This window comes from Podarcis vaucheri (genome assembly GCF_965113315.1).
Source record: "Podarcis vaucheri genome assembly, chromosome: 13".
NCBI lineage: Eukaryota > Metazoa > Chordata > Lepidosauria > Squamata > Lacertidae > Podarcis > Podarcis vaucheri.
In genome coordinates this window covers 20576428-20604018 of record NC_138751.1, presented here as the reverse complement: position 1 = coordinate 20604018, position 27591 = coordinate 20576428, and the positions used below count along the sequence as shown (strand labels likewise).

Sequence of the window (27591 nt, the reverse complement as noted above, 5' to 3'; positions counted from 1 at the left end):
AGTCAAACCCCTCTAGAAGCAGGTTGACATGGAAAGAGCCCCATCTTCTCCCAAGAATAAGTCAGGCGGCCGGACTGATCTCTGGGTAAGCTTTATTTCCAATCTATTACCCAATTTGATAGAGAAGGGAAAATAGGTGGGGTTGCAGCTTCAGCCCATAGTTTCAAAATGGCTGCCCCTTCCCTTGTTCTGAATTCATGAAGCTGGCAGAAGTTGCTGTTTCTTCAAGTGCTTTGTTGTTTCCTCAATAACGGAGCTTTGGTCCACATCTGGTGAGATGGTATGTTTCTTGCATAGATGGATATTAATTAGTTACTTTGAAGGGGGGAGGCTGGGGGGGGGGAGTTAGGACATAACAAGCCTTAACCAAAGTAGCAAGGTTCAAAGGTTAAGTGACACAGGTCAGAAATCAGGTTGGGCAGGGGGAGTTTCAAAGTGAATAAAAAATCAGAATCAAAACAAGAAAGACGGAGATGAAGTCGAAGGTTTGGGGGCTACAGGGAACGGTGAAGATACTTTGGCAGGAAATGGCTTGTCGGGATTCAAATAGGGAGCAGCAAAAGGGGAAATCACATGCCAGCTTGACGGCAACAGGTCATGTGGAGGTCCAGCCTGACAAAAGACGGGAAGGTCGGAGGTAGAAGGTGGGCAATACTGAAAGCAAAACAGTTTGTGTTCAGTTTTATGAGGCAGCAGGAAGCAATCCAGGGCAAAAGCCACAGAGGTTGGATGTCAGAGAAGTCGGCGGGATGGCTCTCTACTCGCAAGCAATTTTCCCATCGAAGCTGGACAGGCAGATGGCAAAGGCCTGAACGGCACAAAGAGGGAACCGGTAATCCATGGTGAACACATCGGGCGCCACACGACCAAACTGCAGCATAATGTAGTTAGCTGGATGGCAGGGATGGGAAAAGAGTACTAATGAGACAGGAAACTCTATATGTAATCTCTGCTGCTAAACATGCAGACAAAACGCCTTTGAAGACATCTACCCTGGTCCACCACCTTGCTGGCCTGCCCACCTGTTATGTACTGATGATTGGTATTAGAACAATAGGACCCAGAATGCAGCAGTCTGGTTGGTCCACAGGAGCCACCCAATCCAGCTCCAGGTGGAAGTGAATCCGCAACCTGATTGGCTTACAGGAGAATCCCAGAATTAGCCAATCACGTGGGGCCCATTGTGTAAATAATGTATATAAAGCAGACATTCTGAGGGAACTTCCATTCCTCCTCACCACTATGAGCTGAATAAAGAGCATGAAATCCACTCTCGACTCCCGAGTATATTTCACTACCCATCTCCCCATTCTTCAAAACAACATGCTCAGGGACCTCTCTTCCAAAGATACATACCCCACCACCACCTCCGTTTACTACATACAGCCAAACCTCTGCTCAAACTTTCCTTCAGCCTGTGATAAACACAGGGAGGGGTGTGTATCTTTGAGAGGTCCTGTTCTTTTGAAAGATGGCTGCTGGGTGGTGCGAATAGCTTTCTTACACCTATGGAGCTTGGTGAATAGAGGCAACTTGGTTAACAGAGATCCTCGTGTACCATGCCTGCACCAGCCAATGTCTGTACAACCTACTCCCGTAAATATGTAATTCGTGCCCGCAGGTCTGCTGCGACCTTTATGTCCAAAGGCTTCTTGTGCATTGCCGAGATGCAGCAATATCCGGGCTGGGACTGTTAGGCCAGAGCGGTCTCCCTTAATATGGCGCCCTCTGTTTGTTCTGGACTACAACTCCCATCATCCCTGACCATTGGCTCCACTGCTTGGGGCTGATGCGAGTGGTTCGTCCAACAACATCCGCAGGGCACTAGGTTGGGGAGGCCATACCGGAGAATCCCTTGCCCATGAAGGAAGTGGTCCTTCTAAGCCTGTTTGATTAGAAGGAAGTCCCAGTGAATTGGCCTCGCTTATGAGCGGCTGTGGCTTAAGTTACTGGGCTGCAGCACTTTCGCCTCGCGTCGCCTCGTCTCAACTCCGCCCTCTACTCACGGTCGTCTTCTGAGATGATCTGGAAGTTCTTGACGGAGGCCTGTGTGACGCGCCCTCGGAAGTTGAGCACGTAGGACTGGGTCTCCTCGTTCCAAGCCGGCATCTTGTTCTGGAGTTTGATCAGGTTCTGCATGTTCCGGTTCTGGTACCGAGTCAGGAGGGTCTCATGTTCCTACCGACAACACAGACATGCGGGGATGTTTTATGCTGCCGGTTTCAAGCCCTAGAAGGGCACTAGAAGAAGCGGGGCTGCCTGCCAGCCTCCATGCCGCAGTGAACCACTCACATTCTTAGGCCGGATGCAGATCCTTTCGTTGTCCGCGTCCACACCGGGGATTATCACTGTCATTTTCCGTGGGCCTCTGAATCCCAGAACATTGGTTTCCTATAAAGGAGGAGAGGAAAGGAGCAAAAAGCAACATAAACTCTCCTATTGCCCCACACTGGACAAAAGATTTCTGCATTTCGGGGGGTTGGACTAAATGACCCCACGGGGTCCCTTCCAATTATATGATTCTATTCACTCTGCCATCAGGTTGTTACTGTCACTTTATTATTCATTTATGTAGCATATTGTGAATTCTGCAAATGCATATCTAAGAAGCCACCTCGTAACAAGTCAGACCACTGATCTATCCACTCAGTATTGTTTACACTGACTGGCAGCAACCCTCCAGGGTTTCAGGCAGGGGTCTCTCCCAGGCCTACTTGAGGGTGGGTGCTAGGGATTGAACCTGGGGCCTTCTGCATGCAAACCAGCTGTCCCAGCACCCAGAAACAACTCTTCTCCTATCTGTGTGCAAGGCACTGGATAGATTCTAAACCTTTCACCTGAAACAGAAGCCACCATTCTCATTTTGTAGTAGTAATAATAATAATATTTATTACTTATACCCTGCCCATCTGGCTGGGTTTCCGCAGCCACTCTGGGTGGCTCCCAACAGAATTAAAAGCACAATAAAACTTCAGACATTTAAAACTTCCCTAAACAGGGCTGCGTGCAGATGTCCTTAAAAAGTCAAGCACAGTGGTACCTTGGGTTACATACGCTTCAGGTTACATACGCTTCGGGTTACAGACCCAGAAATGGTACCTCGGGTTAAGAACTTTGCTTCAGGATGAGAACAGAAATTGTGCAGCAGCGGCGCAGCGGGAGGCCCCATTAGCTAAAGTGGTGCTTCAGGTTAAGAACGGACCTCCGGAACGAATTAAGTTCTTAACCCGAGGTACCACTGTAGTTGTTTATTTCCCTGACATCTGATGGGAGGGTGTTCCGCAGGGCAGGCACCACTACCGAAAAGGCCCTCTGCCTGGTTCCCTGTAACCTCACTTCTCGCAGTGAGGGAACTGCCAGAAGGTCCTCAGTGTCCAGGCAGAACAACGGGGGTGGAGACGCTCCTTCAGGTATACTGGGCTGAGGACTCAACCATCATTGTCCCACTGGGAGAAAAATCTGCTTCATACCAGAGGAAAACACCACAAGTGACCAGAAGGTGATAAATAAAGCAGGGATGGAGGAGCTCTGGGCTTCCGGATGCTGTTGGACCCAAACTCCCGTTAGCCTCAGACTAAAAGGATGTGTACAAAAAATGGAAAAGAGGGGAAACCACCAAAGAGGAATTCAAACAAATAGCCAGCACGTGTAGACACAAAGTCAGAAAAGCTAAAGCACAGAATGAACTCAGGCTTGCTAGAGAGGTTAAAAGCAACAAAAAAGGTTTTTATGGGTATGTTCGTAGCAAAAGGAAGAACAAAGAAACAGTGGGGTCACTCAGAGGAGAAGATGGTGAAATGCAAACAGGGGACACAGAAAGGGCTGAACTCCTCAATGCCTTCTTTGCCTCAGTCTTCTCCTATAAAGAAAACAATGCCCGACCTGAAGAAATTGGAGCAAATGATTCAGCAAAGGAAACACAGCCCAGAATAACTAAGGAGATAGTACAAGAATATTTGGCTAGTTTAGATGTATTCAAGTCTCCAGGGCCAGATGAACTGCATCCAAGAGTATTAAAAGAACTGGCAGATGTGATCTCAGAACCACTGGCAGTCATCTTTGAGAATTCCTGGAGAACAGGCGAAGTCCCGGCAGACTGGAGGAGGGCAAATGTTGTCCCTATTTTCAAAAAGGGGGAAAGAGAGGACCCAAATAATTACCGCCCAGTCAGTCTGACATCAATACCAGGGAAGATTCTGGAGCAGATCATTAAGCAAACAGTCTGTGAGCACCTAGAAAGGAATGCTGTGATCACCAATAGTCAGCATGGATTTCTGAAAAATAAGTCATGTCAGACTAACCTGATCTCGTTTTTTGACAGAATTACAAGCCTGGTAGATGAAGGGAACGCAGTGGATGTAGCCTACCTTGATTTCAGCAAGGCATTTGACAAGGTGCCCCATGATATTCTTGTAAAGAAGCTGGTAAAATGCGGTCTTGACTATGCTACCACCCAGTGGATTTGTAACTGGCTGACTGACCGAACCCAAAGGGTGCTCATCAATGGTTCCTCTTCATCCTGGAGAAGAGTGACTAGTGGGGTGCCACAGGGTTCTGTCTTGGGCCCGGTCTTATTCAACATCTTTATCAACGACTTGGATGATGGACTCAAGGGCATCCTGATCAAATTTGCAGATGACACCAAACTGGGAGGGGTGGCTAACACCCCAGAGGACAGGATCACACTTCAAAACGACCTTGACAGATTAGAGAACTGGGCAAAAACAAACAAGATGAATTTTAACAGGGAGAAATGTAAAGTATTGCACTTGGGCAAAAAAAATGAGAGGCACAAATACAAGATGGGGGACACCTGGCTTGAGAGCAGTACATGTGAAAAGGATCTAGGAGTCTTGGTTGACCACAAACTTGACATGAGCCAACAGTGTGACGTGGCAGCTAAAAAAGCCAATGCAATTCTGGGCTGCATCAATAGGAGTATAGCATCTAGATCAAGGGAAGTAATAGTGCCACTGTATTCTGCTCTGGTCAGACCTCACCTGGAGTACTGTGTCCAGTTCTGGGCACCACAATTCAAGAACTGACAAACTGGAACGTGTCCAGAGGAGGGCAACCAAAATGGTCAAAGGCCTGGAAACGATGCCTTATGAGGAACGGCTAAGGGAGCTGGGCATGTTTAGCCTGGAGAAGAGGAGGTTAAGGGGTGATATGATAGCCATGTTCAAATATATTAAAGGATGTCACATAGAGGAGGGAGAAAGGTTGTTTTCTGCTGCTCCAGAGAAGCGGACACGGAGCAATGGATCCAAACTACAAGAAAGAAGATTCCACCTAAACATTAGGAAGAACTTCCTGACAGTAAGAGCTGTTCGACAGTGGAATTTGCTGCCAAGGAGTGTGGTGGAGTCTCCTACTTTGGAGGTCTTTAAGCAGAGGCTTGACAACCATATGTCAGGAGAGCTCTGATGGTGTTTCCTGCTTGGCAGGGGGTTGGACTCAATGGCCCTTGTGGTCTCTTCCAACTCTATGATTCTATGATTCTATGATTCTAATTGCCAGGGATCGATGGGAGTTGAAGCCCAACATCTTTGGAGGACTACAGGCTCATCTCATCTCTGTAGTAAAGGCAGCACCAAAGCAACAGAGGTTTCTGCTTATACAGGCCATTCCTCCATCTAGCTCAGTGTTGCCTATTTTGGCAGCTGGGGGCTCTTTGAGATCTTGGGTCTTTCCTACTGCCCAGGATCCTCCCCTCATTCCAACAGGGCCCACTCTCCATTCAAGCTTACGTAGCAAATGGCAACCAGCTCTTGCCGCAGCTGGGCTGTTTCTGGAACAAAAGGTTTCTTATCTGGGTTCATCCCATTGTCAAACACGGTAAATTTGGTTCCTAGTACGTTGGACCTAGAAGCCGGGGGGGGGGGGGAGAGAGAAATACTTATTTTAGAAATGTTATACCTTATCCTCAACTCCCCCACTTCCCAATTAATAAATAGCAATCCAAAACCCAATATCAAAGGAAAATACAAAAAGAACAAGAGCACTGCTAAAAATAAAAGGCAGCAGCCAAGAATGAAACATAAGTGTTTGTGTCTCCCAGCTAAGGATCATTCGTGCATACATTGAAAAAATGAGGACAAATTCTCAATAACAAGATGCCTGAAAGGACAACTGCTTAATAGCCATTTCCTGCTCCTTATGGGAATTGTTTTTGAACACCTCCTCCAGAAAAACTGGGCAGCTCAAAAGATCACTATCATCACTTTGAACTTTAAATTGCTCCAAGAAAAGAGGCTGCCTCGCTTGCTCTGTGGTTTTCTTTGGTGATAACTTAGAGGAGGCGTTGTAGGTCCTTGCCTATGAATGCTCTCAGCCCAATAAATGGGTAGGTTACTAAGGTGCTAGGGACGTGGGTGGCGCTGTGGGTTAAACCACAGAGCCTAGGACTTGCCGATCAGAAGGTCGGTGGTTCGAATCCCCGCAACGGGGTGAGCTCCTGTTGCTCGGTCCCTGCTCCTGCCAACCTAGCAGTTCGAAAGCCCATTAGCGTGCAGGTAGATAAATAGGTACCACTCTGGCGGGAAGGTAAACGGCGTTTCTGTGCGCTGCTCTGGTTTGCCAGAAGCGGCTTAGTCATGCTGGCCACATGACCCGGAAGCTGTACGCCGGCTCCCTCAGCCAGTAAAGCGAGATGAGCGCTGCAACCCCAGAGTCGGTCGCGACTGGACTTAATGGTCAGGGGTCCCTTTACCTTACCTACTAAGGTGCTGCAGCGCTGGATGTTTGGGGTGATGTGACCACAGCAGTGTAACATTGGCAGACCCTAGTGCTCCAGGGTCTCGATCTTTCACATCACCTGAGCTTCCTGAGATGGCAGGGATTGAACCTGGGGCCACCTGCACGCAAACCAGGCACCCTCCCAACTGTGCCACAGCCCTGCCAATGCAATATGGGGTTGAAACAGACACACCTGACTTTCCCAATGTAGTTATCTCCATCCCTTGACAGATCAATGGGGTCCAGTGAAATGAGGTAGTTGGAAGTCTTGCTTTTCTTCCTCTTCCGTCCAGACATAATGAATCGCTGAGGGAGAATACACAGCGATGGTCAGTGAGAAGGGTCCCTGGCAAGCCTCCCTCCCGCAATGGCCAGCATCCCCTTTCTGATCCACACAGGTATCTTTACATTTCCCTTTCTCTGGATGTTGTTGGACTACAACTCCCTGACCGCCGGCTGCACTGACTGGGATCGATGCGAGATGTAATCCAACTTGGCAGGGGGTTGGACTCGATGGCCCTTGTGGTCTCTTCCAACTCTATGATTCTATGATTCTATGATATCTACAGGCCCAAGGCTCTCCGTCCCAGTTCTAAGCCACTTCCATTCAGAATAATTGCAGAGACTTTATTGCAGGTGTGGGGGACTTGTGCACCCCACAATGTTGTGGGACTACAACTCCCAGCAAGCATGGCCATCGGAGCTGTACTTTGGCCAGATCTGGAGGCCCTTGGGTCCCTCATGACCTACTTTTAACATCTCCAGTGAAGTTCCAAATGTATTGGAAAACAACCCTGGGATATAATTGCTGAACGGTGTCAAATCACAGGAAGCGGTACAAATTGCACCGCCTTCTAGAGTAATTACCTATAGGTTCTTGTACAATATTATTGATAAGATTACTAGTCTGGATATCCCCATTGGCAGCTTCCTCCTCTGAAGCTTGTTGCAACCTGCTAAGAACATGGATCCATCTAGCCTTTCATTACTGTCTACTACACTATCTGACAGTAGTTTTCCAGAATTTGGGCAGGAGACTCTCCTGGCCATGCCTAGAGATTGTACCTGGGGCCTCCTCCATGGAACATCTTTCAAAGGTGAGAGAGAATACATACACCAGTGCGAGGGCTGGCATATGGGAGGCACTTGCCTTTTTGCCTCTAACGACATCGCTCAGAGGTTGGTAAGGCCAGGGCCACAGTGGTAGCCATGGCAGTGGGGAAGGCCCTCATGAGGCTGGAAGCCATCCATTTAGAGAGAGATGAGCTCCCAGGATTGCCACCTTAACTGAATTGCCAGGCTTTTCATTCCTATTAGACCCCCGCTGTTCACCATTTCTGACCTTTTCTTTCTCCCTATATATCCCCACCAAGTAAGGCTAAAACATGGGTAGGCAAACTAAGGCCCGGGGGCTGGATCTGGCCCAATCACCTTCTAAATTTGGAGTGCAGATGGTCTGGGAATCAGCGTATTTTTACAGGAGTAGAATGTGTCCTTTTATTTAAAATGCATCTCTGGGTTTATTTGTGGGGCATAGGAATTTGTTCATTCCCCCCCCCAAAGAATACCGTAGTCTGACCCCCCCCACAAGGTCTGAGGGACAGTGGACAGGCCCCCTGCTGAAAAGGTTTGCTGCCCCTGGGCTAAAACTTCATTCATCTGATGGACTCTAGTCCATGGGTCGGCAAACTAAGGCCCGGGGGCTGGACCCGGCCCAATTGCCTTCTGGATCCGGCTGGTGGACGGTCTGGGAATCGCCGTGGGGATTGCCGTGGGGATTCTGATTGTTCGGGCTGCGCCATTCCACCCCACCCCGCGCCGCTGCCTCCTAGCTTCTCCCCGCCCTGCCTAGAGGAGGAAGGGGGCTGGGCTTTGTTGAGCCGCGGTTGGCTGAGCACCATTTTAAGCAGCCCCTCTACGGAACCAGCCCTTTTGCGCCGCTCATCATCCCTCCACCTCTGCCAGCCCCTGCCGCTCGCAAGGCACAGGTAAGCATCCACCGGGGCTCGTCTAGTGCTGTGGAGAAGGGAGGAGAGAGTCGTGGGGAGGAACCCCCCAAATATAGTCTGGCCCCCCCACAAGGTCTGAGGGACAGTGGACTGGCCCCCTGCGGAAAACGTTTGCTGACCCCTGAAAGCAGGGTTGTTGTTGTTTCTAAAGGCACATAATTCTTTCTCGCTTGCAGATACCTTCTTTCCGTTTTCCATCTCCAGATGCAGGTAGTAGAAGGGGAATATGCCCTTGTCCATCCCCTTCCGGTCCCGTGTGATGCGACACTGGATGGTACTGCCTTGAGGAGCGGGTTTCAGTACAAATTCTTCTAGGTCATCCAGATTGAGGGACAAAGGGGTGCTACATTCTTCACTGGGAGACTGAGAGGGGGAAAAATAAGGATAGGCTGCTTCTTAAGGCTAGTTAAGAGATTGCTTTTGGGGAAAACCTCACAAAGCAGTTGCATGGAAATAGGAAAACAATAAGCATCAACTGAAACAATATTAAAACAACCAAGACAAGTGACAAGGGGGAACAAATCCTTTTGGATAACTCGACCTCTCCTCCCTTTGGGGCAAGATGGTCCTTAAGTAGCCCATCTGAAGGAGGGAAATACCCTCAGGTGGAATACTGGGAATTAGATGGTAAGCAGCTGTTCAGACAGTTCAGTCTTCTCTCTTTCCTTCCTAAGGCAAGATTGTCCTCAAGTAGCCCTGTGGGAGGTGTTTTGGAAGGAATGAGGTAGGGAAGCTCAGTCAAAAGCAACTGTTCTCTCCTTTAACTGCTTGATTGGCTCCTTGCTGTTATGTGTGGACTACAAGTGCCATGGCTTCAAACACTTGGAATCCTGTGGATTATAGTTCTGTGAGAGGCTAAAGCAGGGATGGGGACCTGTGGTACTCAATATGTTATTGAACTACAACTCCCAGCTTCCCTGGCCATTGGCAATACTCGGTGGGGCAATTGGGAATTGGAGTCCAACAACTTTTGGAGAGCCAAAAGCTGACAAATTTTATCGAACACCTCAGGCCATGTGATTATTAATTCCCTCAAAGCTAATGTCAGATCAACATGAGTATTGGGATTTCCCAAGCCTAATTAAACACACAATTATCGCAGAGAATAGACTCTTCGTTCCTGTACGGTTTATAACCTTGTAAAAGGAATACTCTGTTCCACTGCGGTCTTGCCCATGAGGCAATGTGAGGTGACCGCCTCAGGCTTCTGGATCCACAGGAGCAGCAGATCCCAGTGTAGATCTTTATTCTCCTCCTTGTTCCTGATGTAGATATTCACTCACCCCTTCTTCCCTGGCGGGGAGGGGGGGGCACCATTTTGCCTCAGGTGCCAAAATGTCTTGGGCTAGCCCTGCTCTGTGCTAAAACATAAATCTTAAAATAGCAAATTTTGAGTCCCTGGTTTTTAAAAGGAAATGTGTTTAGGGTCTGTGTGTAAAGCCGGAGAAGAAAAGCAGGCACTTGTTATGTAGGCCTGTGCCCAGCCAATCTCCTCCTGGCCTAAAGAACCTGTAAGAGAAAATTCTCAGCAAACCCACAAAAAGAACCACAGTTTCCAAGTTACCTCAGCAGAAGCAGAGTGCTCTTGTGCTCATGTCCAGTTTGCAGACTTCCCAGAAGGCCTCTGGTCTGCCACTGTGAGAACAGGATGCTCGACTAGATGGGCCACTGGCCTGATCCAGCAAACATGTCTTATGCTCTTTCTGACAGTTGAACCATTTGTCGACCCTTTTTTAAGTTTGTGGCACCGCCCTTCAAGGGAGCAGCACAGCAACAGATGTGTTTCATCTGAACTCATTTTTTAAGTCCTTCACCCACCATTCTTTCCACATATTTGGGAGTGCCTTTTTTCACCTTTAGACTTCTCCCTATATAAAAGTATGTTGAGGGGGGAAAGCTTATCCATTTCACTGTGGACAGTTTCCATTACTGTTCTCTAGCCATGGATAAAGGGGAGAGAGAGACAGCGTTGTCCATTTCCACAAATGCACTGGTTATTTCCACCCCCACCCCCAAATTTGCCTGTCGAAACTGACAATAATTTCCCCCAACCTTGTCCGTTTCTGTGGAGACCAGGGCAGCAGGACAATGAACAAAATGGTGCTGGGGTGAGGTGAAGGTGTACCTATGGAAAAGCACCCAAGTAGAGTTGCAGGACCTTGGGGGCAACAGCTAGGATAGGGGGTGGGAGGGGGGCCTTCTCTCACATTAGCACAACTGCATCCTGTACACACCATACATTTAAAGCATGTGACGTTTCCCCTAAAGAATCATGGGAACTGTAGTTTGATAAGGGTGCTGGGGATTGTAAGTATGTGAGTATGTGTAAACTACACTTCCAAGGATTTTGGGGGGAAGCCATGCACTTTAAATATATGGTATGCGCCCAGCCACATATATCCCGAGTGATCATTCAGATGCTTGAAAAGGGGATGCTCAATTTCAGCCGTAGGCTCTTACGGTGGCTGAGTCAATTTCCTCACGGAAGTACATAAGGATGTCTTGATCTTTGTCCTTGAAGCCTTCATCTTCGTCATCCTTCTCTTCGTCTTCGTCATCTTCGTCTTCCTCACTCTGGCTTCTCCTTCCATTGGTGAGAGACCCTGAGAAGAGCAAGGAGGATTGCAAAGGATGGGGTGGAATCCAGTCACTAATCTCTCTCTGTCTCTCCCTTCTACCTCTTTAGATCAGGGGCATAGCCTATACATTGCATGCCTATTTTAACAGCCATTAATGCTAGAAAGTTGTTGTTGTTTTAAAAAACTAGCTACCTAAGGTCCTCATGACACTTAATTCTGTGCTAAACATCACTGGATGTTTGCAGAGAGTTGCAGAAACACACACAACTCTTGGCTATATCTCAGAACTCTTTGCCAAGATCAGTGAAAGAGCAGTTTGGCAGATGATCCCCTTCCAGCTGGAAGGCCACTCACCTCTGTGTGCAAGCATCCTGTCCCGGGGCTTTTTCATGGGTGAGGGTGGGACTGTCAACTCCTGGGATGACTCCCCCTCACTGTCAGAATTGCTGAGCAGTGTGTCGACATGGCAGGTTTCGCCAGTGGTATCCTTGGACCCGGTAGATTCTAGGTCCATGTCTTCTCTCTGCGGTTCATTCTCGAAATGGTCTAAGATGTGAAATCAATTCTGTTACTGCCCTCTTCTGGCTTGTTCTTGTCTCCACGCCACCTTCTACCTCCTGTCCCAGGGCTGCTTCAGACCTTGTATCAGGCGTGTGGGGAGTCTCAGGCCCTCTAGATGTGGCTGAACTACAGCTCCCATCGTTCCTACCCATTGGCCCCACTTGCCGGGGCTGATGGGAGTTGTAGTTCAACAACAGCTGGAAGGCCAAACGTTCCCCACACTTGCTTTATATTTTAGAGACCAGAAGTACATAACACACAAACTATGCCATTCACCAATGTGTCCCTGTATACCCCACAGCGTTTCCAGAAAAAAATACAAGTGAGCAACAGCCTAGCAAGGATTGATGTCAGGTAACAGATGATGGGAAAGACTGTTCCTGAGACCCTTAACTGCCTGCAAGTCAGAATAGACAATACTGGGTGCCATGGTCCATTGGCTTGGCTCATATAGGATAGCTTTGTGTGTCTGTATATTCACTTCGGCATATATTGTTTGAACATCAGATGTAATTTCTGCACCCAGGGAACACACACACCAGTCTATATTCCTGTCTGCATGCAGTTTAGGAACAATGGCTCATATTTGACATGGGGAATAATGTAAGAAGATGGGCCTTGTTGTCTTTCTACTTCTTCCTTGCTTGCCCCCTCCCTCCATGAACCCATTTGCACACTCTTTGCACTCTGTCTTATTAAACACAGATCCACTGTGCATCCCCACAGAGGGCGACCAGCGCTGGACTAGGACCTGGAGATCAAAGTTTGAATCCCTATTCAGCCATGAAGCTCACTGGGTACCTTGGGACAGCCACTGCCTCTCAGCCTAACCTACCCAAAGGGTTGTCGTTGGGGATTAAATGAGGAAGGGAGATGTCATGTACTCAGTGGTCTGTGTCTGCCTGAGCTTGAGTCTGGACTAAGGATTCTGAGCTCCTGTGTTCTGATTCGATACATGATGTCCAATCACAGAACATTTCAAGATTTAGGCTTCTGCCATTGGCCCTTGAACTCTTGAGTCGTGATTCGCAGCTTGGAAGTTTAGACAGCCAATCACGTTGGGAGTGGGAGTGGCCCAGGCTTTCGGGAATGTATATAAGCAGTTGCTTTGCCCCCATTTCCCAGTCATGTAGTTCAATAAAGGTCCTTGCTGTTATCGCTGGGTCTTGCCTCATGGGAACCCACCTACAATTCAGGAGAGAACTGTGTATGTCACCTGAGGCCCTTGTATGAAAGGTGGGGGAAATGTAATTTATTAACTAACATGGTCATTTGTATACTACATAATTGTCAAGGTGGCTTCTAAGCTTGAGCCTGGAAACTGTTTAGGAACCAATGAAGTAGATAAAAAATTGGTGCGGCCCACCGCTTGGCAGCTGCATTTAAAAAGGAAGTTTCTGAGCTGCCTTTTTTGAAGCAGCTTTTATACGGAAAGCGTTGCAGCAGTGGCATGTTATCTTACTACTCGCATATGCACAGCTTTAAATGCAAATTTTCCTGCCCTGTTCAGAGTATACATGCTTCCCTGCCACGGTTATTTAGAAACCGGGCACATGTTCAAAGCACAAGCTCATACTCCCTTGCCTCAAGAGTGGGCTTTTCTTCTTTCCATGCCTCCTTGTACTCTTATGCAAAATTCTGGAGTCTCACCTTCCATATCCATGATGATGGATGGAGCTTTCTGTATTGGGGATGAGGCTTCCTTTTCCAACAAGGGTGCCTGGAACTCGCAGCCAGGAGCCTCACCTTCCATGTCCACAATGTTAGACGGAACAGCCTCTCTGAGTGATAAGACTTCCTTCTTTGACCTGGAAGCCTGGCTATGTCGCTGGGCATTGGGGCGCCCTGCAGGTGGCAAGAAAGAGAGGACAATGACCTCAGGGGTTATGCATGAAATGTGCCTTAAATAGCAAGCCAGTTAAAGGCCAGTTCTGTAACTTGGGGAAAAGGTAAAGGGACCCCTGACCATTAGGTCCAGTTGTGGCCGACTCTGGGGTTGCAGTGCTCATCTCGCTTTATTGGCCGAGGGAGCCGGCGTACAGCTTCTGGGTCATGTGGCCAGCATGACTAAGCTGCTTCTGGCGAACCAGAGCAGCGCACGGAAATGCCGTTTACCTTCCTGCCAGAGTGGTACCTATTTATCTACTTGCACTTTGACATGCTTTCAAACTGCTAGGTTGGCAGGAGCAGGGACCGAGCAACGGGAGCTCACCCCGTCGTGGGAATTCAAACCGCCGACCTTCTGATCAGCAAGTTCTAGGCTCTGTGGTTTAACCCACAGCACCACCCGCATCCTTGTAACTTGGGGTAGGGGGATGAAAATAAGAAAAATTGAATTATTTATGCTGTTAGTGTCCAACCATGGGAAGGGAGAAGGAAATGCAGTATAGGAAGCCCTGAATTCCCACTGGAATTTGATCAGTGGAAGTCTGGCTCAGTCTCTCTCTCTCTCTCTCTCTCTGGTTTTTGTGATTTCACCAGATTGTGCTCTCACTTTTTCAGCTTTTATCTGCATCAGAATTAGAAACTTGCCATTTTAAAATGAGGCCCAAAGTGTGAGATTATTGGTTGGATCTCCCGATTTCTTTTTGTAAAACCTGTTGCAGGAAGACCTACGAACAGGCCCTGTTCCTAGGGGAGTGGGGATAGGTGATTTAATTATTCCTTTATTATTTTTTAAAGTTGCATGCTACTCTTCACCCGTAGATCTCAGGGCAGTTCACAACACAACCCTTTTTGTAGAACCATTTCATCGATTTAATTTGCCACTTCTCTTGAAGCTGCCATTTCTCATATTATACCCGTCTTCCCCAACCCCCGTTCATGGATAAAAGCAACTTTGGTGGCGACTGTTTCAGAAGATGGCACAGGGGAAAGGGTTAAATCCCTTTTATTGATTTTGCTACAATAGAAAATAAAAGACGGCAACAAACTGACAATGAAAGCCTTCTCCAAACCTCCTTACCAGAGTGACTAATTAAGCAGCAATTCATCACAAGCTCTGTTGAACAGGAAGAAATAAAATGGGCAGAAGCTTGAAGGGCGAAATTTTTAACTAAAAGCACATTAGTTCTGAAGCCTCGGTCAAATTTTGCCTACCTACACTGGGCAGCTAAGCCCTATATATTTTTTTCTTTTTCCCACAGATCAAGTCTGGGGCAAAACACAGGCAGACAATACTGGAACGCAACAATCTGGTGAGTGGCAACAACATTATTATCCATTATAAAGCCCCCTAAAATTCACTAAATGCTGTATATCTGGAATGAACAGGGATAAAAACTTTGCTACTCCTTATTCCCACAGCAACTCCTTGTAGAAACCACACCACCAGCTATCTCCTCCTCATAAATTTAGCTTTTAGACCTTCTCTCCCTGCGCTGGGGAAGCGACTAGTAGCGGGAATCCCCTCAAATCAACTAGGAACATCAGCAGAGGTATTTCCCGCATTGGGGTACCTGTGCGCCCTGCAGACTGCCTCTGCCTTTCAGGAACCCCTCTCTGCATAGGGAAACTTTGTCCTTGGACATATGCAAAGCAGTATGAGTCTTGTTGACTCATCTCTGTTGCCTGGCAACCGAGCATCAGAGGCAGTTGCTTAGCAACCGCTAACTGTATCACAGTGGAGAATGTTCAGCAACCTGGTTCTTCTCCCCGCCCCCGCCCCTCACCTTCTCTCTGTTTGGCCTGCCAGCCGTTCTTGGGAGCTGATTCGTTCCTGTTGATAGGCTGGGTTTCTTCCAAAATGGCCACTTCCAGCTCCTCCTCCAGCTGGGCCTCATCAAAGAAATCTGTGGAGAGGGAAGGGCACAAAGACCACATAGAGGCTGTTCAATCAAGCGCTGTGTAAATTTTGTTGAATAAAATAAAAATAATTAAAGGTGAAAGGGTGCTGAAGACCTCAGGGAAGAGAGGAAACAGGTGGTGGGGATTATAATAATTCTAAGGTCTCAAATATAGAATAAATGTTCATAAATGTACAAGGCAAATGAATACATAAGTATATAAACTGCATGTCTGAAATAGTACAGGAAGCCATTTTGACTCTTCCAAATTGACCTCAAATATTTCTCTGCAAGGAGGCAGGAAATGGGAAAAGCTTTCCAATTGACTTTGGACTGTAGGGGCTTACACCTCCCTGTAAATAGTCTAGCAAGTATGTGTTAAGCTGAGCAAACTATCAATATGCCTAAGAGATTAGGGAACTAAAGTATTTACCATCTCAAAGTGATGGCCAGGCTACCCAGAAAATGCTATCAAGTAAGGCATTATCAGGTATCCTGGCAGACAGCAGAGAAGCAGCGCTCTCACATTTCTGCTGGGGACCACCTCTTTCTGTGATGTATGTATGATGTTTTTGGGGGTGGTCTTGGGTTACAGGGTGGGCAGTTTCAAAAGTCTTTATAGGAGCTTGCGCACCGTTGTTCAAGGTTCTCCTCCCTCCTGCGTGTGGTGAGTGGGGACCCTGTTGCAATAGTTGATTTCCTTTAATAAAGATCAGGCTTATTAGCCGCTTTGCTTTCAGTATACTCTGGTTGGCCTCTGCTTCCCTCTGACCAATAAGAGATTTCCCGAGGGACTCTTAAGGGCTCCCCATAAGGAAAACAGAGATATTTTCTTATAACAGGGATAATCACCAGTTATTCCTGGAAAGAGAAGTGCCAGATTTCAGAGCCTATGGGGTGGGGAACTTTTTTCTTCCCAAGGGCCACATTGCCTTCTGGGCAATTACTCTGAGGGCCACATGTGCTGGGCGGGGTCAGAGGGCAAAAGGGGGAGGAGCAATAAAGGTAAATTTTACCATTGCACGGTAGGCTAGTCCCCACCCACCCTTGCCTCTATCCTTCATCCAGACAAGCAAGAGTCATTATTAGCCATGCAAAAACACTGAAACCAGGCTACTGAGGAGTGTGGCCTGGGGAGAGGAAGTGTGGCCTGGGAAGGGTTATGAGGAAGTCTCAAGGGGAGAGACGGCTGCTGTGCCCATTGCCCTGATTGTGGGCTTTCCAAGGGCATCTGACTGGCTACTGAGAGAACAGGATGCTGGACTTATTGGGCCACTGGCCTGATCCAGTAGAGCTCTCATATTACCGTATGGTCTTTTGTTACCTGGAAAGGGTTCCTGGCATTCCCCTTGGCCGTTGTGCGTCCGGTTCATCTGCACAGAGCTACCCCACATATGAGCGCCAAGGTGGGCCTCTGGGACCGATTCCACGAGGAAAGGGTTGCTTGTACCTTTGGAAAGACAGGCGGATAATCGTTCAGCGGGCATCAAATCTCATCCGATAAAAGCTCCGAAATCTCCACACCATCCATTTTATCTACCATTTAGCTGAGAAGGGCAAATTTTGGTCCAGTACCAAAGTGGGTTGGTTGTGGACCTCAAGGATCCAAGTTCGAATCCGCCCACAGACCCGCTGGGTGATCTTGGTCTAGTCACGGTCTCTCAGCATAAGCTACCTCACAAGGTGGTTGTGATGATATACCGGGAGGGCGGGAGAACCATTTGCACCCCCTCGAGCTCCTTGGAGCAAAGGGGGGTGCTTTTAATATAATTATCAAAGCTCATCTGACTGCTTTCCCCCTGCATATTGCCCCCTTCTGTAGCCTTCAAAAGTGCAAATTTAAATGCATGCAGTTTAAATATGTGCACATTTGAAGTTACTAATCACTTTGCAGCTCTGTTTATTTAAAAAAATAATTATTACAATTAAAAAAGCCTCGTAGAATGGAATTTCATCCTAGACCATGGGATATGTCAACGTTCCCGAAGCCCCACCCAACAAAAGGATTTAAATGCAGAGAGCAGGCTGGGCACTGCTGAGACTCACTATTGCACAGGCTATGCTCACTGCAAGACTCCATGAGCGGGATGCGTTCCTCCGGCTTGCGCCTCCCACGGCGCTCCTTCACCTTGGCCTCCGTATTGGCCTGGACCATGAGCGGCTCCTGGCGCTTGCGCCGTTGCTTCTTTTCGATGATACGGCGCTGGAAGGGTGTACAGAGAGGTGGTCAGAAACGGAAGCAGGGTTAAACAGAAGAAGAAGAAGAAGAAGTGTTTGGACTTGATATCCTGCCTTTCACTCCTTTTAATGAGTCTCAAAGCGGCTAACATTCTCCTTTCCCTTCCTCCCCCACAACAAACACTCTGTGAGGTGAGTGGGGCTGAGAGACTTCAGGGAAGTGTGACTGGCCCAAGGTCACCCAGCAGCTGCCTGTGGAGGAGCGGGGACGCGAACCCAGTTCACCAGATTACGAGTCCACAGCTCTTAACCACTATACCACACTGGTGTAGAGGAGGGTGCTGTGTATATTCAACGCTTTTTTGGTGGCTGTGGTTTGCAGTACAGTCACCTCTTTCTTTGCCATTTTATGCCAACACCCACAGCACTTTTATCAATAGATGAATACTGACATCCCATTTTTTTTACCCTAAAAAGCACTGGATTGGGGATTAGATAACCTTTTGTGTCCCTTCCAACTCTACAGTTCTGTGATTCTAAGACTCACGTCAATTGCAATGATTCCCCTCTATTTGCCTCCCCCATTAAGAGATCCCACAGATGAGTTCTGCCAAAAACCCAGATCTAAACCCTTGTGTTGGAATACACTGCAGCAGCTGAATTATGGGTGTGTTGCCCTTGCCATACTTAAGAACCTTTTAAACAAGCATTGCCACTTACAGATAACACATGCCAAGCAACTGCATCCCTGCAGCTCGAGAGCTGTTTACCCCACCCCACCGAGAAGGTCCCCAGCAATGTTCCCGCTCCTCCCCACTCCCAAGAGTTTGGCCCTCTCCTACAGCAAAGTACCTGGATCTCCAGTTTCTGCTTCCGGATGAACGCTGCTTCGTCGTTGCCATTGCTAGAAGAGAAAGGGGTACCAGCATCAGGAGGTGAATTGGAGAGGGAGTGGAGGCGGCGGTACAAATTCCGGTACATTCTGAGATGTGGCATCACTCTGCCAGCTCCGGGGCAGCCCCACCTGCTAGAGGGGTCAGTCCCCAGGATTGCTGCTCCCTGGGGGTTCTGAGTGCCATGGCGCTGAAAGGATTTTGTGACCTCACAAAAGCCTCAAAGGCCCAGCCACGGTGGAGGCGGAAAAGTGGACAAGGCCATGTCCACATGCTCATTGTAACTTATAAGTTATAAAGCCCTCAGTGCTCTCGAACTCCTGCATCACTCACAAATAAATGGCAGTGTTGTGGCACCTTAAAAACTACGGTCACATTCACACGGCACATTGAAAGCACATGGCTTCCTCCAGAGGATCCTGGAAATTGCTGCTTACTCCTCAGAGACAGCTACAATTCCCAGCATCCTTAGCAAAGGTACGGTTCCCATGATTCTTTGGGGGAAGCTACACTCTTTGAATGTACGGTGTGGATGATGTGACCTGCCGCAATTGCCATGGCATATAAGCTATTGTGGACTACGGTTTTATTTCAGCAGATGGAGTCCGCTAATTCTGAGGTGCTGCTCAGATGCTGTGGATTGCACAACTCCCATCAGCCACAGCCAGCAGAGCGAACTGATGGGGATGATGGAATCTGCAATCCACAGCATCTGGCCACATCTGGCTTAGGTGCCATAATAAATATGTTCAACTTCAGGTGGTTCAAAGACACTCTGTAATTTTTGGTGTAGCAGAATAACATGGATACCTTCCGTATTGTTCACACTGACAGAAAGAGGAGTTACTAGTGAGGAAGAAACAAGATGGGCTCCACTATTTTTGAACTAGGCCCATTCCTTAAAGTAGGGATGGGGATTCTGTGGCCCTCCTGACGTTGTCATATTCCACCTCCCATCAGCCCCATTCAGAAGGCTAACAGTTAGGGACGATAGAGCTGTAGCAAGACAGCATCTAGGACTGAACAGAGCTGAGTTCTAATCAAACTAATGCTTAATAAAGATGATTAGGATTTCCAAAGTGCTTTGAAACATTCAAGGCACTTTACACGCACAATTGTACAGCAGGCTTGTATTATTTAGAGGTGCTGCCTGAATAAATAATGGATTCGTTCACTGATGAGACCTGCACAGATTTTCCTATGACTCAACCAATAGTTTTGAAAGGAGAAAATATGCTGGGTTTTTTTTTATATGTATATATATGATGGCACTGGGGCCAAGAGGCATCCCTTCTGTGTTACAATTAAAGGGGAATGACTTTTTTCCAGCTGAAGTTTGTGTAAGTGCTTTTATTTAAAAATAGTGAACGTTCGCCGAAATGAGTTGCCCGATTAATCGGTGCCATTTCGGTCAAAAAGGGCCTTAATATATCAATCCAACCAATGAATGGTTGCAGCCCTGATGTTCATTTAGCTCTGCCTTATACCATTTTGAAATGCGCGATTTTGTCAATAAGTGCATAGCTAGGGAACATACAAAGCTGTCCAACTGCTGGTCCATCTGACTCCACATTGTCCACACTGGCTGTGGCTCTCCAGGGTTTCAGACCTGGGTCTCTCCCAGTCCTAACTTTCTGCATGGAAAACAGGTGCTGCACCTTCCCATTGATACAGCTGTAAATGCTTCCACGTACAACCAGCCTCTGCCTCTTAACCACTATGCTGTTATCTCAGTTGCAATACTCAGCTAAGCAGCTAGCTAGCTAAGCAGACTAAGAAGCACCAGTTCTTACTAAATTCCCTTCCTCCCCTTCCTTACCTCCCAGGGGTGGGTGAAGCATTTTTACTTGTGGATTCCGTGAGGCTGCAAGAAAACGGTGCAGGTGGGTCAGACCACCGAAAAGAAAAATGCTTTCTGAATGCTTGGGCCCTAAATATGTGCTGACACTAAGCAAGCAGAAAAGGGGTCTTTGCTGCAAGAGGTCCAGTGCACCTACAGGCAAACCACACAGGGACAGCGCCAGTCCCAATGGCAGGGTGGGAGATTAGCGCAATCTGCAATAATAGTGCAGCACAGGTAAGGGATTGTCAAGACAGTGGCACAACACCTCTATTTAATTACGCTTATATACTGCTCCTCCTGCCAAGCTCTCTGGGCTGTTTGCATCTACTATATATTTTGAAAAGTTGTTTTGTTTACAATAAATAAATTAATAATAATAATAATAATAATAATAATTTATACCCCGCCCATCTGGCTGGGCCTCCCCAGCCACTCTGGGCGGCTTCCAAAAAAAATGTTAAAATACTGTAATACATCAAACATTAAAAGCTTCCCTAAACAGGGCTGCCTTCAGATGTCTTCTAAAAGTCTGGTAGTTGTTGTTCTCTTTGACATCTGGTGGGAGGGCGTTCCACAGGGAGGGCGCCACTACCGAGAAGGCCCTCTGCCTGGTTCTCTGTAACTTGGCTTCTCACAGTGAGGGAACCGCCAGAAGGCCCTCGGCGCTGGACCTCAGTGTCCGGGCAGAACGATGGGTGTGGAGCTATGTCTTGGGACGCATAACGGCAGAAGGAAGCAGGATGGTTTTCACTTAGCACTCAAAGGACTACAGCATTGGCAGCCTCAAGCAAGTGTCTCTGGGAGAGAGCATCCCGTAAGTGGTATATTCATCACGTTTTATATGGAGAGGCCAGGGACTGAACCAGGGACCTTCTCCAGCCCAAGCATATGCCCTGCCACCAAACTGCAGCTACTGGAAGCCTTGAAGAGCCAGTCTGAAAGGACCAGAGGGACCCGGCTCAAACTCCCATCATCCCTGGCCATTGTCCATGCTGCCTGGGGCTGATGGGAGTTAAGAGTCAACAATATCTGAAGGACATCAGGTTGAGGAAGGCTGTTTCTACGCTGTAGGAGCATCACTGCAGCTCTACATGGGGCTACCTTTGAAGGTGACCCAGAAACTACAACTAATCCAGAATGTGGCAGCTAGACTGGTTCCTCGGCCCAGTATACCTGAAGGAGCGTCTCCACCCCCATTGTCCAGCCTGGACACTGAGGTCCAGCTCCGAGCGCCTCCTGGCAGTTCCCTCACTTTGAGAAGTGAAGCTACAGGGAACCAGGCGGAGGGCCTTCTCGGTGGTGGCCCCCACCCTGCAGAACACCCTCCCACCAGATGTCAAGGAAATAAACAACTATCTGACTTTTAGAAGACATCTGAAGGCAGCCCTGTTTAGGGAAGTTTTTTAATGTTTGACATTTTATTGTGTTTTTAATATTCTGTTGGGAGCCGCCCAGAGTGGCTGGGGAAACCCAGCCAGATGGGCAAGGTACAAATATATTATTATTATTATTATTATTATTATTATTATTATTATTACAGTGGTGCCTCACAAGACGAAAATAATCCGTTCTGTGATTCTCTTCGTCTAGCGGTTTTTTCATCTTGCGAAGCAAGCCCATTGACGGATTAGCGGATTAGCGCTATTAGCGGCTTATCTGCTGATCGGATCAGCTGATAAGCGGCTTAGTGGCTTAGAAAAGGGGGGGAGGGGAAAAAACCAGCAGGAACTCGCAAGACATTGTCGTCTTGCGAAGCAAGCCCATAGGAAATTCGTTTTGCGAAGCACCTCCAAAACGGAAAACTCTTTCGTCTAGCGAGTTTTCCGTCTTGCGAGGCATTCGTCTTGCGGGGCACCACTGTATTATTATTATTATTATTATTATTATTATTATTATTATTCCATTTCTTTTACATACATTTAAGCTTCAGTGCAAAAGTGGGAAACCTGTGGCCCTCCAGATGTTGCTAAGCTATAATACAAAGTCCTGCGCCTTCACAAACAAATCTTTTAGGTGCCACAAGGCTCTTGGTTGCTTTGTGCAACAGACAAACACAACTGCCTGCCCTGAAATGTATTCCTAGGGAACATTTTTGGGGGAGTGAGGGGCGGTGAGCCAGAGCAGCTAAACTGACATATAGAATTGATTAAGTCTGTGGCACAGACATCTCTTCTGACAGCAGCCTCACAAGTGGGTTCTTAAACGAAAATGACCTCCGGAGGCTAAGAGCATGGATTAAAAGCGTGAAGGCGAACGGGCGAGGCTATCCATGCAAGGCATCTGTTCTCTTTCTAAGGTGGATGGGATAGAATTAGCCTCAGGAGGGATTAGCAAGAATAACAGCCAACAGTACACACCCACCCACCCAGAAGAGCCCCGTTCGCTTACATTTTATGCCTTGCTGGAGATGGTTGGACCGCAGCAGGATCAAACTGCATCTGCCAAGCAGAAAAAACCAGATGATTGATAGAGAGGCACAATATTACTTTTGATTTTTAAAACTAATTTCCCCCCTGCTGTCACCTACGACACAGCCATCTTTGCCCTGAGCCTTTTGGACTCTCAATTCACTGCCAATCTTGGCTTCTCTTTGCTAGTGTCACAAATCACTAGTTTTTGCTCCTCGATCCAGAGTTCCCAGGTGTGACTCCAGGCACCTTCCAGCACTCCCTTAAAAAACACGGTGCCAGATATTTTATCTTTCGGTAGAGAACGACAGTTTGCCGCGATTTGACCAATGCAATCAAATGACCCCCTGCACCCGGAATCCTGCTCAAGAACGAGCCCAAACTCCCTTCTTAACTCACCACTTTCACCCAGGGAAAGCCCCAAACTGCTCAAATCCCCAAACGGCAAGGCTGAGGTGGGATCCTGTCTTCTCCCTCCTAGCTCTGGTCTTCGGACTGCAGCTGGCGAAGGTAGGTGTGGAAGGGCGGGGGGAGCACGCAGTGGAGCAGCTCCTCTTCCCCCGCCAAACCAGCGTCAGATTCTCCTAATCAGCTTTGTGACTTTGTCTGCCTTAAGTCTGCAGGACCTGTGGCTGCCTCGGAAGGTGCCTTCTGCCCAGTGGCCTTGGGAGTCAGGTGTGCGAGCAGCCAGTGGCTGGGCTGCTAAACCCTGAACAAGTCTTTCCTACACAGTGCGTGTCAGTCGAGAGCGAGCAAGAGGAAAAGCTTGCATTTGAGTGAGCAGCTGCAGAACTATGGCTACATCCATGCACACATATATGAAGAGGGCAATGGTTCCCAATCGTCTCCCCTCTCCCTGCCCACTTGAAAGCTGCTGTGGGTCTTGGCAGACCACTTCATAGTTTTTCTGCCAGTTGTAGCAACTGTAATGCGCTGTGGTAGGCAGGGTTGCTAAGCCAGGAGCATTTCAGACCCTGACATCTCATGGTCCAAACCTGAGACCCGGGGGCAGCCCCTGGTGATGTTATGGTGGGGGGCCCCCAGTGATACCACAGGGCAGGCCCTGGAGATGAAGGTTAATTGGGAGGCAGTAGCCGAGGAGGGTGGAACCCCCCCCCCGAGTGTTTATGCTGCAATTTGCACCCAGCTCCTGCTAAGCTGAAGCTTGCAAGATGCATGAACAGTAAAGGCACTCTCTCCCACCTGGAGATTTAGACTGGCAAGCCTAGTGGTAGATGCTGCATGATTTTTAATGGTGCTTTTAATTGCTGCTTTTATTTCCTATCGATCGCACTTTATTGTACAGTGGACGCTTGGGTTGTGAACGTGATCCATGCGGGATGCACGTTCGCAACCCGCAGAGTTCACAACCCACAGCGGTGTGTCTCGCACATGCGGATTGCGATTCGGTGCTTCTGTGCATATGCAAAGTGTGATTTAGCACTTCTGCACGTGTGACTGCCGAAACCCAGAAGTAACCCATTCTGCTACTTCCAGGTTTTGGCAGGTGCGAACCCGAAAAAACGCAACCTGAAGCGGCTGTAACCCGAGGTATGGCTGTACTACAATTTGAATTCCCCAGAATTCCTCCTGGCTCCGTTGCTCCTCTCCTTGCTGGCCAGAGCAAGGAGAAACAGCACCAACCTTGTGCTGTTGCCTTGTGCTCTCCCTAGCAGAGGTTGATCCATTAGGGCAAATGTTGGCACTGCCCCACCGGCCTCAGTCTGCCCTGAGCCAGCTCACCTCTGCTGACTTTCTTACCGACAACCAATCCAGGGACGTGGCACTGCCTCTCTACTTCCTCTTCCTTGCTCTCAATGTTGCCCCTTGTACCATTTGGCAGGGAGCAGGAAGATGGGGGCAAGACTAGAATTGGTCGGTTCCCCTGCTTGCCACTGGCTCTAGCGCCACCTACTGTTGACCTCCTTGCATTCCACCCTCCCTGTCGAAAGAGCGCAGTCACAACTGACTCTCCCTCTGGTGGTTGTAGAGACTGAGCCCAGAGGTAGGGGGCAAGCAGATGGGCAGCAGGGCAGAAGTGAGGAGGAGGTGGTGGACCCACCACTCAGCAAGGGGGTCCACTGGGCATCTTGTCCGACAGCCTGAAGCTGCAGACACCAACTGTTCTCCAAACTGAACTGAATTAAAAAATCTCCCGTTAGCTTCACCTTCCTCCTCTTTCTTAGCTTACCTCCTCGGGCGAGATCAGTCTTAGTGACATGTTGATATCATTGTTCCAATTGAGCATGGCTCCAGCGTCCTTTATATCCTTCCAGGAAATCCACGAAACCTACGGATTGTATGTTTTGAGTCCACTTTGCATAAAGGAGCCCTTTCAGGCTTTGCAAAGACACCACAAGTTCTAAGGCAGCATTACAGCTGGGAAAGAACAAATTCCAGTTCAGGAACTGAGGTCAATAGATCAACCAGAGTTGAAAAACTTAGAACTTGCGCTTAATATATTTCCCCCCCGTCCTCCAGCTCTCAGCAGCTGCTTTACACACTAGTTCCTTCAGTGCTCAAGGTCACCATACAAGCTACTGTTTGCTGATTGGACAATGGGTAATCTTGGCGATGCCACAAAGGATTAAAAAGATGTTCCATTCTGGAATAAAGAATTCCAGAATGTAGAGACAGAGGCACTCACCATTCTACTGGATGCCAACATAGACATGACTTGGCTCATTCCAGATGGGCTTAGTAGCTGTGCCAACGGGGGCTTTTCTCATGGGCAGAGGGGAGTGGATTCCAGTCTTATCCGCGCCCTAACTTTCCTCCAAAAGGAGCCCAGAGCAGCAAACACATGCAAAATAAAACAATTTAAACATCTAAAAAAGAATTCCAATGCAGATACATACTGAGAAAGAGCTACATTATCGTTGGAAGCCAAGTTGTTGGCTTTTTGGGAGAAGAAAGTCTTCAGTAGGCACTGCGAAGACAACTGAGGCAGCACCTGTCTTATATTTAACAAGGGAATTCCAAAGAGAAGGGGCCACCACATGAAAGGCCCGGTTTCTATATTGTGCAGAATGGACTATCTGCTGCAGACCTTCAACTGCAGAGCAGTGATTGATTGGGTATATAAGGGGAAAGACAAACGCTCAGGCATCCTGGTCCCAAACTACATATATCTTTATAGCAGGTTGAATTTATCCAGGTGGCTCATTGGCAGCCTGTGCAATTCTTTTAGCGTTATGCGTCGTAAAATGGTGGCAATATCCTGCTCCAGTGAATGGTAGAGCCACTGCATTTTGCACTCGTTGCCCAACAGTAAAGGCTCACAGTGGTGCCCCGCAAGACGGAAAACTCGCTAGACGAAAGAGTTTTCCGTTTTGGAGGTGCTTCGCAGAACGAATTTCCTATGGGCTTGCTTCACAAGACGACAATGTCTTGCGAATTCCTGCTGGTTGTTTTTCCTCCCCCCCCCCTTTTTCTAAGCCGCTAAGCCGATTATCAGCTGATCCGATCAGCAGATAAGTCGCTAAAAGCCGCTAATAGCGCTAATCCGCTAATCCTTCAATGGGCTTGCTTCGCATGACGAAAAAACCGCTAGACGAAGAGAATTACAGAACGGATTCTTTTCATCTTGCGAGGCACCACTGTATTTGCTCCACCCATGGCTACAGATGCAACTTACATTTCATATATACACGTACTGGCTGGCACGCTTCCCATTTCTTGCAGTGCAGTGGTACATACGCTCCAGGTGACATACGCTTCAGGTTACAGACTCTGCTAACCGAGAAATAGTACCTCGGGTTAAGAACTTTGCTTCAGGATGAGAACAGAAATCGCACGGCGGTGGCGCAGCAGCAGCGGGAGGCCCCATTAGCTAAAGTGGTGCTTCAGGTTAAGAACAGTTTCAGGTTAAGAACGGACCTCCAGAACGAATTAAGTACGTAACCAGATGTACCACTGTAATTGAGAAATGCGTACTTACCATGCAGATAAAACTATCATTTTTGTACAACACATTTCTGACATTTCTATCGCCTATGCATTTCAGAAAGTTGACTGTTTGATATGCATTTGCACACCTCTTAAAATCCTGTAATTTTGCATGACGGTTCCTGAGATCTTTGTTCGGACTCCACTGGACACCATTTGAATCAATTTCGAAATGGCTCTGATTTTCTGGTTTCTTTGAATTCCCAAACAATGCTGGGTATGAAGCTGCTTGTGAACTATAAACAAGACTTCTTTCGTTTTGCTGCAAGAGACAAACATAATTAGCCTTCTGGAAATACTACCAACAGAGTTATTTTAAAATTATTATTTACTGGAATGACTTCTACTCACTGTTATCACTGGGTGGCATTCAGGCATGTTTTACTCAGAATACTGTCGACCCACTGAAATGAATAAGACTGAGTTACCTCAGTTAATTCACCACCCCACAATCTTTGTTTTGCTCAGTAAAGATCTCCTCCTGTTTATTGTGCCTCCATGCTGAGGCATCTGCCCCTGTTGAATTTCTGCCTGACACTGGAAGCAGCAAAGCCTAGTGCCTCCGTCAGCAGATTTTTAAAAGCAGGCAGCCTTACGAAGCAAATTTCAGAGCGGTAACCAGCGTATTAAGGAATACATTTTACTGTAG

The 27591-nt window shown here is 47.9% G+C and overlaps 1 protein-coding gene across 6 annotated transcripts; it reads right to left on the bottom strand.

Annotated features, from left to right (window-relative positions):
* Positions 1-75: 75 nt before the first annotated feature.
* TULP2 (TUB like protein 2) lies at positions 76-27188 on the bottom strand. 6 transcript variants are annotated; one of them, XM_082196968.1, is made up of 16 exons: positions 27032-27188; positions 22975-23024; positions 20563-20607; positions 18703-18754; positions 17719-17875; positions 16997-17122; positions 15559-15678; positions 13538-13732; positions 11681-11872; positions 11208-11350; positions 8928-9110; positions 6932-7044; positions 5751-5865; positions 2293-2391; positions 2007-2178; positions 76-891 (listed from the first exon to the last, which is right to left on the bottom strand). In XM_082196968.1, the coding sequence occupies exons 2-16, from the start codon at positions 23022-23024 to the stop codon at positions 758-760; spliced, it is 1896 nt and encodes a 631-aa protein (XP_082053094.1). In that variant the 5' UTR covers positions 27032-27188; the 3' UTR covers positions 76-757. The 6 variants fall into 6 exon arrangements, with proteins under 6 accessions (XP_082053094.1, XP_082053092.1, XP_082053091.1 ...); XM_082196966.1 differs by lacking the exon at positions 27032-27188 and adding an exon at positions 25642-25683; XM_082196965.1 differs by lacking the exon at positions 27032-27188 and adding an exon at positions 25186-25529.
* Positions 27189-27591: the final 403 nt, after the last annotated feature.